At 39.9% G+C, this 16,720-nt stretch overlaps 1 protein-coding gene across 3 annotated transcripts in view; it reads left to right on the forward strand.

Moving 5' to 3' along the window:
- Nucleotides 1-16,720, forward strand: part of APBB2 (amyloid beta precursor protein binding family B member 2) — a 439,699-nt gene that overhangs the window by 386,470 nt on the left and 36,509 nt on the right. For all 3 annotated transcript variants that reach the window (XM_082256024.1, XM_082256023.1, XM_082256025.1), the window contains 2 exons: nt 14,396-14,510; nt 15,977-16,064. In XM_082256024.1, coding sequence (XP_082112150.1) covers nt 14,396-14,510; nt 15,977-16,064 — 203 coding nt within the window. The remainder of the gene's footprint in view (nt 1-14,395; nt 14,511-15,976; nt 16,065-16,720) is intronic.

The raw sequence follows: 16,720 nt of genomic DNA on the forward strand, positions 1-16,720 counted from the left end.
ATAGAAGATATGGCTTTAAAAAATGGGTGTACCTCTCACTCTTTTTTTTAGAGTTGTCTGTGAAGATTTTTATTGATCCAGGTCATGGCATAGCTAGTGGTAGTCACAAATTTTCTGTGGATAGGTGCAGCACTAAACCTATAATAAATTAAAAACAATATGCATAGCATATGAATTCAGAAACACTCCACTCAAATTGGTGAATACACAGTAAAATCCTATATGAGTGAAAATTATATAAATAGGTCCATCAAAAGTCCCAATAAAAGTTATAGAGTATAATAAAAAGAAACTGAGAAGCCGAAAAAGAGTCCCCAAAGTGACCGTCTGTGCAGATATATTCATCCAAAAGGCACCAATGGTGAGTATTAAAGGCTGTTTACCAGAAGAAGTTGACCCTCAAAGGTCAAGCGGTGAAACAGTCTTTCAAACACCCATCACCGGAGCCTTCTGTAATGGATGCCTGGCATGTCGTCTATGGCACTCTCGCAATAAATTTTCAAGGAGCAAAAGAAAGTCACTCATAAAAAGTGTAAAATAAACCTCATTTTGTAGTATTTCGAGTTAAAAGTTATTAAAATGAAATATTGCACTCACATATTTAATAAGCCGATAAGCATATAGAAAACATTCACAAATCAGATCCAACAAACCAATCGGCGGTGCTCTGCGTGATGACTTCACGTGTCATGTAAACTCCGCCCAAAAGTCACAAATGTTCAGCTGAGTTTGTTCTGTAATGCTGAATATTTTCCCTACACATTTACGTATCTTCCTCAGCACTAATTAGAGTCAGGAACATGCCCAGCTTTTATAGTAATACCAGAAAGTTAGTTACCATCATCCAGTTACCATGGTGTAGAGAAATGTGCCAAGGCAGATGCTGATTGTACAAGAACATGATACGGTTTGTGAAACCACTCTGTTCTGGTTTACAAAATCCATTACCCATGGTATGGAACAGGTGTTAATTGTTCAAGTTACATGGCTGAAGGTGTGTGCTGGGATATGTTGTTTACACTTGATAAAATGGAGGAAGCCACATGAACCAGTGGTTTAACAATACAGAACAAGTCCAGAATACCTACTAGCTGTTTTCCTCCTTGCTTGGTGCATCTTACACCCTTAGTAAGCAGTCCTGGTGCTTGTCACAATTAGATTTTTTTGTATTTCGGAGCAGAACAGAAGGGATGTCACTTTTGTGACATCTGTGCCCATCCACTTTTTTTCTGCATTTACAAACCGGAGCTTTCTGCCTGCCCATAGACTTACATGGAACTTCTGGTCAGGTCTACCTGAAAAGAATGACAGGCAGACCTGATTGTACTGCACATGTGAAAGGGGATTAGGGGAACGGTATTTATGAAGAAAACCAAAATGGTTTTCTTAATGCTGACAGCAAGACAATTCCAAAATAGTTCATATTATCTCTGCTTTTCTCCTTGGTAGTTAGCTTGTGTTAGCATCAATTTGCATTTGAAGTATGCGTTGCTATACAATAAAGAAATCATTGTTCATTTTGGAACAATTTGCTTCATTTGAATTTTTGTGTTGCTTGCATTTTAGGTTGTTGTGATTTCCTTCATTGTCATGTGTTTCCTAATAAATATGCAAATCTATATAATCTAGAGAAGGAGTCAAGCAAAGAGTAAATGCAACAGCATTCTCTTTTAGATGTTAAGTGGAAAAATCACTTAAAGTAATACCGATAAAGTGAACTTGTCACAAACCTGAGGAACTTATACTGAGCATATGATGAAATAATGAATAAGCAGATGATAACCTGCTTGCCGCTTTCTCCACATTGGTCCTTTTAATGTGATCGGTAGCCTCCACGACCAATAGGATGGCTTGAGAAGTGGAAGATTTCTGGGCCAAGCTAGGCTTTTACTGGAAATTATATATGCATATTGCTTCAGCTTTATATAATTGTTTTTACATGATTTTACTGAAGATACTTTTTCAGTCACATGCTTCATTTGAATTGCCAAGGTTAAGTTAGCAATTTCCATCCCTTAAAAGAAACCCTGTTTTCAGCTTGTTCATTTTAACAACATTCTTCCCATTAAATCATATGTATGTTTAACATGTTTCATGCATGTTATTTACTTGTAAAGCATACATTGTTTAGACATCCAAAAGGCCTGAGAATGTCCCTTGGCACCACTTTTTTGGAAGTGATGTCAGCGGCCTCTGTAGACTCATTGCTGTCACTCAAGCAACATTTTGCAGCAGATGTCCCCAATCCCTGGGCTGCAGACTTGCAGACTGGTACCAGTCCATGGCCTGTTAGGAATGTTCACCAGATTCAGAGATATACCCAGCTGAAGCTATATGCAAATATTTGCTTTGCCAGTAAAAGATACATTTGGCCCTAGCTCCTTCTAACTCCCTGTTGGTCAGTGAGGTTTCCTTTCAGATTAAAATAATATTGGGAAGGGTACAGGGCCAGGCTTGAATTTTGTATGAGAAGTTTAACCACTTTAATATCGTGCCATACCTGAAAGATGGCTACAGCGTGGCTCTGTTGTTCTGAGAGGGTGTCTTTGGACGTCCTCCCAGAACAAGTCTCCCGTGTGAGACACAGCTGATCACAGGTCAAGGCAAAGGGCCATTCACAGTGACCCTTTACCATGTGATAAGCTGTGTCCAATCACAGCTGACCACATGTAAAAAACCTTGCCAGTTATCGACATTCCTTTCCTCACGCGCTGTTGCTGCATGAGGAAAGGAGAGCAGGTAACCGGCAAGTGTGACAGGAGATGTTTACACTGATAATCAGGGCACCTCCCCCCGACAGAACACACTAATCAGCCAGCGGCTGCCAGTGCTAATCGGATGCTGATTTTCCTACAGAAACTGGTCGTGAGACTGGCTTCCATAGAACAGACAGCTGTACACATGTACTGGCTTAGGCAAATATGCAACCAGTGAAGTCCCGATCAGTGCATGCTAATTAATAAACTTGTATAATGGGAATGACAAGCAGGAAAATTAGCAATTTTTAAAATACACGATTTAACAATGGTACCAACTATAATTATCTAATGATGGTTAACTTTCAGCCTAATTCAGTAATTATTATTTTTAAGTGCTAATATGTAAAATTCCAAGCTAACAAGAAAATTGACATTTTACATATAGTTGCTGATTTATCCTCCAAAGGATTTGAAATTCTGTTCAGCCAATATTGTAATTTACATACATCTGCCACACCTCATAACCAGGTTGGTGATACATGTGTTTCCTGGTTCAGCATTTATTATTACTGGATTTACAGTATATATCACTGACATAGTGCTTTGTGTACTGTACATTTACATCAGTCCTGCCCTCGAGCTTACAATCTAAGATCTATTTCTCAAACATATTAGGGAAAATTGAGATAGGAATGAATTAACCTACCTACATGTCTTTGGGATATGATAGTAAACCCACACAAGCACAGGGAGAATGTGACAGACCGCCCGACACCCTGACTGGGTGCCTCCACCAAACAGTGCCTGTCCTCAAAACCTTTCCAGCAGACCTGTAGCTAATTCCAGCCCTTTACCCCAAGCATCATATCCAGACAAGATGTTGAAGTGAAACCAAAGGGGTCACTGTTTATTGAAACCCAGACACATACTGTATACCCTCAGGAATACATTCCCCTCTTGGGGATATTAGCAAAGATAAGATAAGACATACAACCAGTAAAACATGACAATTCAACCTTTAAACATTAATCTAATTAAAAGCTAGTCACCTAGCAAAAGTTTTATCAACATGGCTAGTAGTAACAGGATTTCACCACCCTGCCTTCCTTGTCTATGTGCTGGAAAACATGTCCAAATTAAGTCTTGATTAGCCAGGGCATGTCCACCAGGATGCCAAGAATCAGTTCCACAGCCCCGTATACATAAAGTACATTATACAACTTATTTCTAAGTGTCCCACCCCAGATCCAGTTTGGATCTAAGTTACCAAGTGGCATTTCTTTGATGGAAATAGTATAAAAAGCTAATAATATAAAGTTGGTAGTAGCCGGGGCAAATGCTGCATTATGCAGCTCCCAAGGACCAGCCGGGGCAAGATAAGAAATATGTCCAATAAGAGCTTCATACCCCCGGCTGGTTAAGGTGCATCTCCATGATCTGTCCAACAATGTTCCCGTAGACGCACCACTGTTCTGGGGACCTCCTGGATGCATAGTCCCAGTTGATACTCCTGGCCATTCAAAGGGTTTAAGACTCAGCTCTCCTCCGCGCTCTGACTGAGAGAAGCAGACAAAATCCCTGGTCACCTTCATGGCCATAATCAGTGGGTAGAAGGCTAGCCCATAGTCCCCTCCTGAAGCCCCTGTTCCAGATGGGTCTGTCACAGAGAACATGCAAGCCCCATGCAGATGATGTCCTGTCCTGCTAACCATCAAACTACTGTGGGGGGAGGTGCAGCGTGGTGCGGCGGCAGTATACACTCAAGAGTCCCGTTGAAGAGAACACAACTTGTATTCATAAAAAATCTAGAAATTCACAACAAGCCCGCAGGAAGGCACCCAACCAGGAACACTCACAATATATAACAGCAGTGTATAGCAGAGCAGATTCTCAGATGTGCCAACAGCGTCTGTCTTTAAAGTGTTACTTAACCCAGAACCTGCATTCACTAAGGCCCCATTCACACTTGTGCGACTTGTCCTGCAATTTGGGACTGCAAAGTCGCATGAAAAGTCATACTCCATGATTTTCAATGAGTACCGTTCATATCACTATGACTTCAAGTCGCAACAACTTCAAAGTAGTCCCTGTACTACTTTAGGCTGATTTTAATGCGTTTTGAGGTCCAAAGACATAAGCATTGATTCAAGTCCTGTCAAATTTGCGTCAAAATTGCGGTAAAATCGCACAAGTGTGAAAGGGGCCTTAATCTGATCTCCCACAGTAAACAGAACATGGAAATGCATATATTTTAGCAAATATAAAGGGATAAATGCCTTTTCTCTTCAGCAGTATATAGCAGCCTTGTGACTTGTGTCAGTTCCTAGTAAAGCTTGTAGGAGGAGTTTTTATTCTCCCCTGATCCTCTGTCTGGACATGTCTGGACATGTATGTCTGTACAGTACTGATTGGCCCTGTGCTAATCACATGCACTCTCCCAAGAAAAAAAAAAAACCCGGCAATACACACAAAACTGAGCATGTCTAGCCCGTCCTCTGGCTCTGTAAATATCAGGTTATTTTTGGTGTCCGTGGACGAAGAGGAGGATCAGAGAGACCAGATCAAACAGCCTTTATACACAATGCAAAGGATTAACACCTTAGGTTTCACAGTGAGGATAACAAGCATGCTTTACTGCATTTACACACTGATTGAGGGTTTAGTTACACTTTAAGGGCGGAATGCGGCCTGGACAGCCTGGACCTAAATGGGAAGGTTTCCAAGAAAGATGGCATGTCCCTATCCTTTCCCTACTCATTTGGAACCTCTCCCTGCCACTAATCACTGTCCCTGTCAGACAGATGACCTGTCCCTGTGCTACCCACATGCGAAATATGTGCCAAGCTCGGGAACCAGGGCCTTAAATAGACTCTGCCTGACTCAAGATGGCTGCCAGAGTCACACGGGGAGGCAGCAGCCTACTGGATAACTCCCTCAGTGACCCAATTAACCATAGAGGAACCATGTTCCTCTTGACTTTCTCTCCCCCTATAATGCAACTGCGGTTGAGTGCCACCTGCAGTGTAGAAAGTAGACTGCACCTGCCTACAATTGTACTATCCAATTCAGAGTATATTCAGGTTGGTTGCAAGGCTACTGTAGTAAAGAATGATTTTCATTTTGTTACTATTAAATCATGATCCAGAGACCTGAGATATATCCCTGATATTTAGTACCCAGCATACAAAACATAATATACCTGTAAAGATAAAAACCTCTGTTAGTTAATAAATGTGTATGCTGGGCAATAATGTAAAGAATAAAAACAAGTATGACTGCATTATGGTCTGAACTGCTACTCCCGTTCCAGACTGTACATCTAGAGGAGCAAGGGCTTTGCTACCCTGAGAACAAGATTCTAGTCTCGGTTTATGCTTTACTTAAAGGGTTCTTACCTTATGTCTTGGGCTAACACTGTCCCTCAAGATGTCATATGTCACATTGTATACACTGAGAGAGTACCTTGTCCCAGTATGGGATTCAGATGTACTTTGAGAATGTAGAACATTGGAAGGAAGGGCCTAGATGGCATGAACAGGTTAAAGTATTATAGAATGTTATACAAATTCCAAGTAAGCGTGTTCTTTGAAAGTAGGAAAACTGTCTGTATGTAAGAAAAATGGGTCTCTTTCTGTCTGCATTTAATATTTCGGTCTGTGTATATTTAGCTTGGATTGGTGATTTGTCACTATTATTGAAAAATTAAAAGCACAGCTGCCAACCTATCACCAAGTGCTTCTATAATTGCTAAATCTGTAAAGTAAAAATTGCCAGGTACTCACATTTGTTCAGATACATATTTGAATCTATAATTATGAAGGCTTATGAAGAATTGGACCTTTACAAATGCCCTGTTGGTAATTTTTCTCTGCCTTCTCAGAGCAGCTGAATGGCTCTTGATTATTCCTCCCTTGAGGAAGATTTGAGAACAGAGGCTATTAAAGCACTCATCCTAAACCCCATGCAATCCTTCCGTTCTGTCTGATGTTGTTGAGAAGATTTTAGATAGTTGTATACCTATTTTAGTAAACTTGTGCTGCATTTTTCATTTCTCAGGAGTATGAAACCAATCAAAGACTTAATTAAAGATGACCTACACTTTTCACATACTGTACAAGGCAAAGTGGTGGGTCAGCACCATACACTCAATAATGCAAAGTGCAGCACTACAAATTTTAAACATAAAGTGCCATGTGCAAACAAAAAACAAGCAGTACAAGCAGTGTTCTGGCTCTATGACCCCCTGGTACATTGCAAAATGGTGACTTCCAGGAGGGCTGCAACAAAATGGTGCCAGCCTAATTATTTGTTTGGCACCAATGCAAGCCATTTAATTGGTAATTGTTGCAGTGTCAGCATGTGTGGATGGATCCCCTGATTGATGATGTGCGTGTGCACAAAATGCGTAGGGAGGAGCCTTGCATGCTGATGCTACGCTGCCGTGTCCTGAGTTGGGATCGGTGGCCTTTGCTGTGAGTTTGGCTGTTTATGTTTTTATACTGGATGTGCATCCTTTTAATTGTATACTACCAATTTTATAATAAATTGATACACTATCAACCTTTTCTTGAGCTCCATGTGGTGAGCACCTTTCTAAATAGGGTCCAGCATGAGAGGCCGTTTTACCCAAGAAGTAGTCACAGGATAGTTGCTGAGAACACTTAAGGGATACTTTGATATTATGCCAAATACCAATGGCATTCTGGTGAGTGCATATTGGTGAAGGAAACAGCACTGGAGTCTATTTATGTGGAGGAGCACTTTTGTCTCATTTTGATTTGTGTTGCACTTTATGGACAAATATTTCATTCTATGCTAGGATTGTTATGTGATGAACACATATATAATATATAATGTTTGCACATGGCACTTTATATTTAAAATTTTGTAGCACTGCACTTTGTATTATTGAGTTTACCATAGGATTGGTCATCTTTGTGCCTGCAGCTTCACCTCTGAAGCGCTCACTGCATTTTCTTGAGATCTCAGATCTATAAACTGCTTGTCTCTCCGACTTCCACTTGGATCCCAAATATAACATGCAGTAGTAAAGCATTACCAGCAGACCAAATGCTCAAAATAGACCCCTATTTTTAGTCACAAACAAGTGATGCAATATGACCTGAACTCCGAAGTATGAAGCACACATTTACAAAGTCGACATTCACTTTTGTAAGGCTACAACAGCAGATTGGGGAGGTAGCTGTAAACAGGAGCAGGAACAGGAGCAGGAATCTTATGACACCTGCCAGACAGTTTTTGTTTAATTTGTGCTATATAAAGGTTTATTTTAAAGTTGAGCTCCAGTCCTACCATTAGTCTTGCACTGTTTTTCATGTACAGCCAGCAGACTAATGTGGGTATTGGATAGGGTTACCATCTGGTTGGTATTTCACCAGCCTGCCTGATAAAACCACAACTCAAACACTTGCTGGTAAAAGAAAAATATTACCACAATAATAGCTAAGTTCATTGAAAAAAAAAAAAAAAATAGCCTGTGCTAACAAACAGCCCTAGTAGGTTATACAAACTTTGCAGCTTTTAAAAATATCTGTTTTACCTGTTATTCATTTGGAAGCCAGGCCAAAACCCTCCCAGGTAGCAATCTCCATGGCCCACTTTGTTGCTAGGATGTAAAAACCATTGGGGCACTCTCTCCCAGCATTGCAGAAGTTAAAAAACGGTTTTCATGATCTTCTAACAAGGCAGGACATGCCTTGTTATGGGATGGCTAATTAGGAGTTTCTCAGCCAGGCTTCCTGGAAAACCTAAATGGTTTAAAGGTAGATAATAAAGTTAATGAACATTTTATAAAGCTGCACAATTTTTTTTTTAATTCTTACTGGGGCCCCTATATTGCACAGGCTATTTTCTGGAAAGCCATTAAAGTGATTGTAAAGTCAGAAGTTTTTTTTTATCTTCATGCATTCTATGCATGAAGATAAAAAGCCCCTATCAGCCCCCCCTAATACTTACCTGAGCCCATCTCTATCCAGCTGCCCAAGACTCTCCCTCCTCATTGGCTGAGGCGGCAGCACGGCACCATTGGCTCCCGCTGCTGTAAATCACGGGCTGCAGCTCCGTGTCTGAATGAACACAGGGAGCTTTGGCTTGGCTCGGGTGCCCCCATAGCAAGCTGCATGTTGTGGGGGCACTCAACAGGAGGGAGGCGTCATGAGAGCCTAAGAGTTACTGAGAAGAGGAGGATCCGGGCTGCTCTGTGCAAAAACCATTACACATAGGAGGTAAGTACAACATGTTTGTTATTTTTAACAAGAAAAAAAACTGAGACTTTACAATCACTTTATGTGGTAGTAATTTACGCAGCCAGTTATTAGTTACGATTTTAGTGTGACTTTTTTATGGCTTTAGTTTCCACCATCCTTATCCTTCATTGACAACAGCAGTCAGTGACATATACTTGTGTGAGTCTCACTGGCAATGTGGCTTGGAGAAACACTTAAAGTCTCCTGGTTACTGAATGACAAAAGGAAACAGTGGTCTTTCTGGCCTCAAGAATCCTCCTGAGCATTTTTTAGTCTCTAGGCCTGCAGCGGGTAGAATGGGAGCTGCAGCAAAGTGTGGAAGTCCGCATTGAACAGCACTTTATAGCCACCTGTCAGCTAGCTTTTATGTGTGAGAGGTCCAGACTGCTGCCTGCAGGTCATAGAATGCAGAATGGTCATGTGCTGACTGCAGAGCAAAGGGGGTGCAGCATAGTGTGTGCAGACTGGCAGACGTGTCCACATAGCAGGTCACCAAATGGATCTTAGTAGAAGCAATTTCTTATTGGAGAGAAAATGATGGTAAGGTGCAACTCTAGTCCAGGATCAAGCTGTGCTGTTTAATGCAGAACTTTAGAGAAAAATATTGTATTTGTGTTAGCTGCGTGTGTGTGTTTTATTTATATGTAATAATGCTACTTAGTAAAGTTATTATAATTTTTACGTCACCTTTCTTCATTTATTTCTCAAGATTTACATGCAAACCAAGCTTCCCAGTGTGATGGTGATGTGGTGACTGGATTCATTTACACCTGTGAATGCACCGTCACTGATCATATGCGAGAACCTCGGTGGGGGTTCCCGCAATTAACTTCATAAGGTAAACCCATTGAAAGCAATGGGAGGCTTTTAGCTCACACGTTTAGTCGCGGCACATGTTAGTGGTCGTCTCTGAACGCAGACTGCCTCCCACAGCTAATTACAGGAACTCCCGCTGGGGTGTGGGTGTATTTGCAGGTGCGAATGCACCCTACACTGCCAGGTAAACAGTGCATGAACATTTTAAGCAACATTTTCTTTGTAAAGCAAAAAAAAAAAAAAAACATGTTAATAAAAGGTGACAACACTTAGCCACCCTGGCAGTGTTCTAGTTTGTTACAACCCCTGTAACTATAACTTCTGCTGGGTGGCTTTTTACTGTAGTACATGTGGAGAAAATATCAATAAAGACAGGTGAGATATAAAAAAAAAATAAAGGAATTCATATGCCGAAAGCTATGTTTGCTTGCATTCCCCTCATAAAATTATTACAATACATTTTTCAGAATAGTTGTCCATTGTAGTGTCCTTTGCATTGTACTGTGCAACAAGGGTGCAGGGACTGGCTGTTCTCTTTAGTAGTCTTAATCAAAACTGGCTGAGTGGTATCTCAAATCCTTTGGCACGTAAATTATTTCATATATATTTAGTTGTTTTCCTGGAATTCACATCTAATAGGTCCCAGCAAAGTGAAGATTCATGGGAAAATTGTATTTAAATGAATATTTGTGGGTAGTTAATCTTATAAAGGGAAACTTGATTACATTTTCTTCAGTATTGCAGTATATGATAGGTTAAGCATATTATAGGTACTGATTTGTAGTGCCTATTGTGGCTGATATTTAAACTAGGCGAAAGGAAAAAAGCTATGTTTTCAGCTAGTACAATGATTGTTTTAATTTTATAACTCTTAAAAGTTCAAAACTCCTCTGTCCCCGCAGTATTTTTTATAAATGTGTGCATGGCTGATTCCCACTGAAGTTTTATTAATGATCAAAGCTGTAGAGGTTTAGGAAAAGGCACCCATATGTAATTCTAAGAACATTTTATGTAATTCTTTAAAACAATCTTTGACTATAGTAAAGTTCAGAAATCTAGTTGGTTGTACTTTTGTATGTTGGTCCAGATAAAAAAAGGTCTTTGTGATGCCAGCTTAACTTACAACTCCATTTAACAGCTATATCCAATGGCGGTAACCTCTGTCATATAATTTCAACATTTTATTAAAAATCTTAAGTATAGAGCTAAATCATTGTCCAGACTGCTTTAATCCTGCATTAAATCACTTGAAAACATCTGCATGAGGATATCATTTCTCTTAAATATCAGATTTTCTTGTACTAAATCTCTCAAGTTTAGCAAAGCAGGATAATGGAGTTCTTTTAACTAGAAATCTTGTATAGCCCATTAATTTAAGAAACTAACATGATTATTGCCGTTAGCAATTCACTTGTCACTAGATATTATAATTAGACTTCATTTGCAAGGAAAAGCACCAATTTCATTATAAAGAAATAAATCAACTTAACTGGGCTTCTGTTTAAAGGACATTCTAAAGGCAGCCTGTGTCCTGTGTGGTATATAGATAAATGTGTGAGAAGAAGGGTGCTAGCATAGAAAGTATGGCCACCTGCACACAAAAGTTAATTGTCGCCTGCATCTAAAAGCGATCACATATCTGTGGGCTAACCTGGAGCTGTGAAAACAAATCAAGGCCAAGGCACTTTGATTATCCAACCTTTCCCATGTCTGTGGATAGCGTGAAACGAGTGAATATTCTGTACAGTGTTAGCATAAGTCTGACATTGAAAGTCTGTGTTTGCTAACGATCTGTCTGCCCAATAATTACCTTTCATTGAGAGGAAAAAATTGACAAATATAGCCATTAATATCACACCATCATAACTGTTTGAGGGGGGAAAGAGGGACACCTATTAGTAAAAGTTTGTCAGCATAGTACATGCACCCGATTCCACACCCCCTTAATAAAGGAGAGTATAAAAAATAATTTGTTAAACCCAAAAGTGATTTTTTTTTTTTATCACCACTAGTCCTTTATACTGGCTGCTGAAATTTACAAATGCAGCAATTTAGAAATTGGATGAAAGGTTTAGCACTGGGAAACACTTTTTGAAAGATAAATAGTGCATTTATATACAACTATATAGATCAGACCAAAATGAGAAGGAAAGAGTGTTTTGCCATGGCCACTTGATACATGTGATAGTTTATGTTTTTGGGATCGTATTTGATATGTGCAAATGGAGATCATGCAAATACTTATAAGTATAACATTTATTAAAAGTAATGACAGATACAGATAATATTAGAAAATATAACAAGAATACATAACTAAAGATGCTGTTTCTACCATGGGACATCCCCATTATATGGTATGGCGCCAAGAATCAGTATCAGATTCATGCCTGATGGCAGTTCTGAGGTGAGACAGCTATTGCAAGTTCTAGCTGTGTTATATAGGACTTGTGTGTACAGAAGGACCAACCCACCCCCACTTGAGCAAAACCTTCTAAGGAAAAAATGCACATTCCTGAAAGGAGATTAGTGGGCTAGCTTGTCCATATAGTCAGTTTACAATGGCATTCCTTTGGTATGAGATCAGCAAAAGTGACACCTCCTTGAATGTCTTGTAAATGTCTTAACTAGGTTTAAAATGCATTATTTGATATTGTGAGCCAATAATAACAATAAGGAAATATGCAATTTCCTCATCAAAGAGGGACAGATGGACGTTGTTCCAAAGCAGAGACAGTCCCTCAAAATTGGGGACAGTTGGGAGCTATGCACAGGGCCGGATTAAGAGCATCATGGGCTTGGTGCTGAGGATTTTGAAGGGCCTTAAGGGCCGTGCCTTGGCATGCACCCAGAGGAGGAAGGGTGCAGCCATGCATGCCTAATTCAACATGGGATGCTGTCTCTGAAGCCCATAAACACATCCATGCATCGGCAACTGTCCCTCCTTGTCCGGCCTTCGTGCTGTGTGGGGAGGTTCTGAGGGAGCTGCCTGGGGAAGCGAGCATAGAAGCCAGACTTCTGTGTTTACAAGTGACAGAAGAGCGGTAACAGTGAATATGGCCAACCCGGGGCCTATATAAAGGTAGGGGCCTGGAGCTGCAGCTCCAATAGCCCCTACGTTAATCTGGCCCTGGCTATGCACCATATATCCCCACCACCCCAGTAAAGCAGAGATCCTCCTTTAAATGTTCTCCAGCTGGTCTTCTGAGGCAAGTACAATATTTCTATATGAATTGAGGACACCTCTGTTTTTTCTCTCATCATTCAACACTTTCTTACCAGTCCCTGGCTTCCTCTTTTGGGCCATCTAATAGGCAGCATGACTGATCTCTAATTTTGTTCAAATTAATGTATTATACAACAATTTAATGTGTATATGGCATCCTTTTCATCCTGTGCATTTCTCAGATTTTTTCTAAAAAAAAATTTAGCTACCTACATTTAATATTTCAGGTTACTTGGTTATGTTGTGCTCTATTAGGTTTCCTTATTATTAACTGCCCTTACCATGTAAGAAGTAACTTGTAACACTAATCTTTGAATCTCTGAGCTTTATCAGCTATGAACTTCTTTTAGTTTGGGTGAAGTGAAGCAGAGTTCAGTTCCCAGCCATCTTTCAGTGCTGTTTGTGGGATGTCACCCCCCCCCCCTTTCACCCCAACAACACATACACAGAACTTTGTCACAAGCCTGAGCGCTACCAGTATATTACTTTGGAGAAAACACTAGGTACGGAACTTTTGTGTCTTTTATAGCGGATGCTCCAAAAGAATATACTTATGTAGAACTCTGTTGGGCTAAGGATAATGGTAGCTTGGTTGAGAAGGTGGACTGTGACAGCGGTACCTACTGTAGGGCAGGTTTGAACACCAGGCTGCTGACAGCCAAGAAAAACTTTGCAAGGGTTTATAGAATAGCCACAAGTTTCTCTATAATATAGATGATGAATATATTTAGCTCTGTGATAGATTCATGCATTATTTGACTTTGTTATATTCTGACATATTGCATACAACATCATAGGATGGCCTAACATCTTCTGTAAAGTAAACTAATTGCATGTTTTACAGGACAAATTCTATTCTGTTTTGTTTGCTTAGTCTAGCAGAAGCCTCTTGTTATTCTGTACATATGGTTGCCACTTTTATGTTGCTTTTGCTGTACAGTGTTTCATGAAGTGAACAGAGTTTGAGTACAATGATGCGTTCCCTGAATTTCAATGAACAAACCAGATTTCCAATTAAGCTACATGTGGAGATTTATTACACCTAGGTTTTGCCCATTTACAATGCACTGCAGCATATTTTATTTGTCTCCTTGGTGGAAAATATACAATTACACTTTAGAATGACTTATTCCCATTCTATGTATGTATTAAAGCTACCAGAGACTCAGCAAGTCAGTCTCCAAATCTTTATCAGTTTTTTGTTACCCAGTCACAAAGCAACAAACGCCTCTGGAGGAGCCAAGGAATGACTGTCATTCTTGCTGCAGCTTTCATGTGAAATATTCAGAAAATATTCTGAAATATCTTACTGTGAAATAAAGATGTAACATGCCTGCATTTATTTAAATATGCATGGGAACTCAGTTCTTGTAATGTTCTTTGTCTCACAGGGATTTCGCATATGTTGCCCGAGACAAGGATACAAGGATTTTAAAATGCCACGTTTTCCGATGTGACACACCAGCAAAAGCCATTGCAACCAGTCTTCACGAAATTTGTTCTAAGGTAAGATTTTGGGGGAGGGGGGGGGGGGGGTTAATTATTAAAATAAATGGCTTACTTACTTGACAGTATTTGTACAAGAAGGGGGGAATTGGACAAGACTGTCATACCAATATCTGCTTATAGTGCGTATACTCCTAAATACAGATTTGATTAACATATACAAACACAGTTTAACTTCCAGAAAAATATTTTCTTACAATTCACCCACTCCTGTTATGCTATGTGAATGTACACATAGGGGTGGTAACAATGGGGTTGATTTACTAAAATTTGAAAGTGCAAAATCTAGTGCAGCTGTGCATTGTAGCAAATTAGCTTCTAACTTCACCTTGGGCAATTAGACTTTTAAAAAAAAAAATCCTGGAAGCTATGCAGAGCTGCACCAGATTTCGCACTCTCCAGTTTTAGTATATCATCCCCAGTGTTTTTTTAGAATGTGCGTTCACCTTTTCCATGCTCTAATACCTCATCCTATCGCTCATCAGTTTAAAGATGTGACGTTCTTACTGAGTAAAAACTGATTTCATCTTCCCCCTGGCTCATGACAGCTTAAAGGCCCGTACACACGTACCGATCGTCAGCGAACGATCGGCCGTCTTTTGTCCCTGGGCTGTCGGTGTATGTTGAAAAGTGCAAAGACAGCACAAGAATTTTGTCCGCCGACTACAGCCGACTGCAGAAGTGATGTCATGTAATGGTTAACTTTCCCTGTGTTTTTTCTTTTCTGAGCATGCCCAGTCTTGCAAATCTGCGGTCTGTCGTCCGATTGTACTGACTGGCGAACAATCGGCCGCTCTGGTGTCGGCATACAAAAATTTTCATGATTGCAAGACAGACTCTTGTTGGCAGAATGTGCGCTGACGGCTGTCGAAGGCACCATACTAACAAGCGTACAATCGGCAGATCTTTCGTCCGCCGACGTTTGTATGCCGACAATCGGTACGTGTTTACGGGCCTTAATATAAGGACACGTTTCATGTAATAACACTTGCTAATGAAAGTGTGTCCATGTATTTGCTGTAATTTATGTAGATAATCCTAAATCTACCTGAAGTATCCCAAGCAACAGCGGTTGTACATAAGTATCTGCCTTTGTATTGCCTTGAAACTTGTCCTCGTTTAACCATCCATCTTCACATGATTGGAGGTTTGAAGTGAACATTGACTCATGTCAGTGCACCCTTACCTTTGTTCCCAGAAGTAAACCAGGCCCACTAGCTCTTTGGTTACTGCACTCTCCATATCCACATATGGAGTAAAAGTACAATGTTGGGAAAGCACCCAGATACACAAAAAATGCATGCTGTTCTTTCTGTTCTGAACTTTTACATCATGTTACTTCTTGTGCCGATGGTAGAGTAGTACTAAAAGTAGTATTAAAGAAGTAGTAAAGATGATAAAAGTGGATAATATTGAAATGACTCTATAAAATAAATCCAACAGCGGAAATACCTGGTGTTTTACAGATTATGGCAGAAAGGAAAAATGCCAAAGCTACGGCTTGCAGTTCCTCACAGGAAAGACCACATGCTAGTCTGGATGTACCACTGCAAGGTAGACAATGTTACTACACTGTTATGTTGCAGCACTTTGTGATTGTCTTCTTATTTATAGTGTTTGATCTGTATAAAAGAGCTTGCTAAAATTGTTAAAGGATTACTAAACCCAACAGAAAAAAATGAAATATATTGCAGCTTTCAGTCCTTGCAAGGTGGCTGCATTTGTTTTCTTTTTTTTTTTCCAATCTAAGAACATTTTCAGCAATTTCAAAATAACTGTTCATCCTGCCAGAAATGCATAGTCCTTGTCACTTCCTGTAATCTTCACAGAAGAATATCTTCCTTCATAGCTATCCTTTGTAAACAAAAATTTGCCCTGCACCCTGTGTAATGGAGATGAAGAGATACAAACATGTTTGTAGTACTTATCAGGAGAGCAGCCCAGGGTGACAACCATGTCTCCCTCAATAGATACAGTGGAGGAGTGACATAGCCCCCAGGGACAGGAAGTGTGTAATTTGCAGGATCACCAGGTGAAAATAAAGCAAAGGAAACTTGAAAAAAAAAAGGAAAAAAAATGTAGCCACCACATCAAGGACTAGTAAGAGAGTGTCCTGAAAATTTATAAAATTTGTTACACATTCCAACTTGATACTGTAGTTATTACCTTTTTTAAAAAGGTAAAAATAGTACATATTAGTTTATCAGTTC

The sequence above is a fragment of the Pelophylax lessonae genome, assembly GCF_965119305.1.
Source record: "Pelophylax lessonae genome assembly, chromosome: 1".
In the NCBI taxonomy this organism is placed as follows: Eukaryota; Metazoa; Chordata; class Amphibia; order Anura; family Ranidae; genus Pelophylax; species Pelophylax lessonae.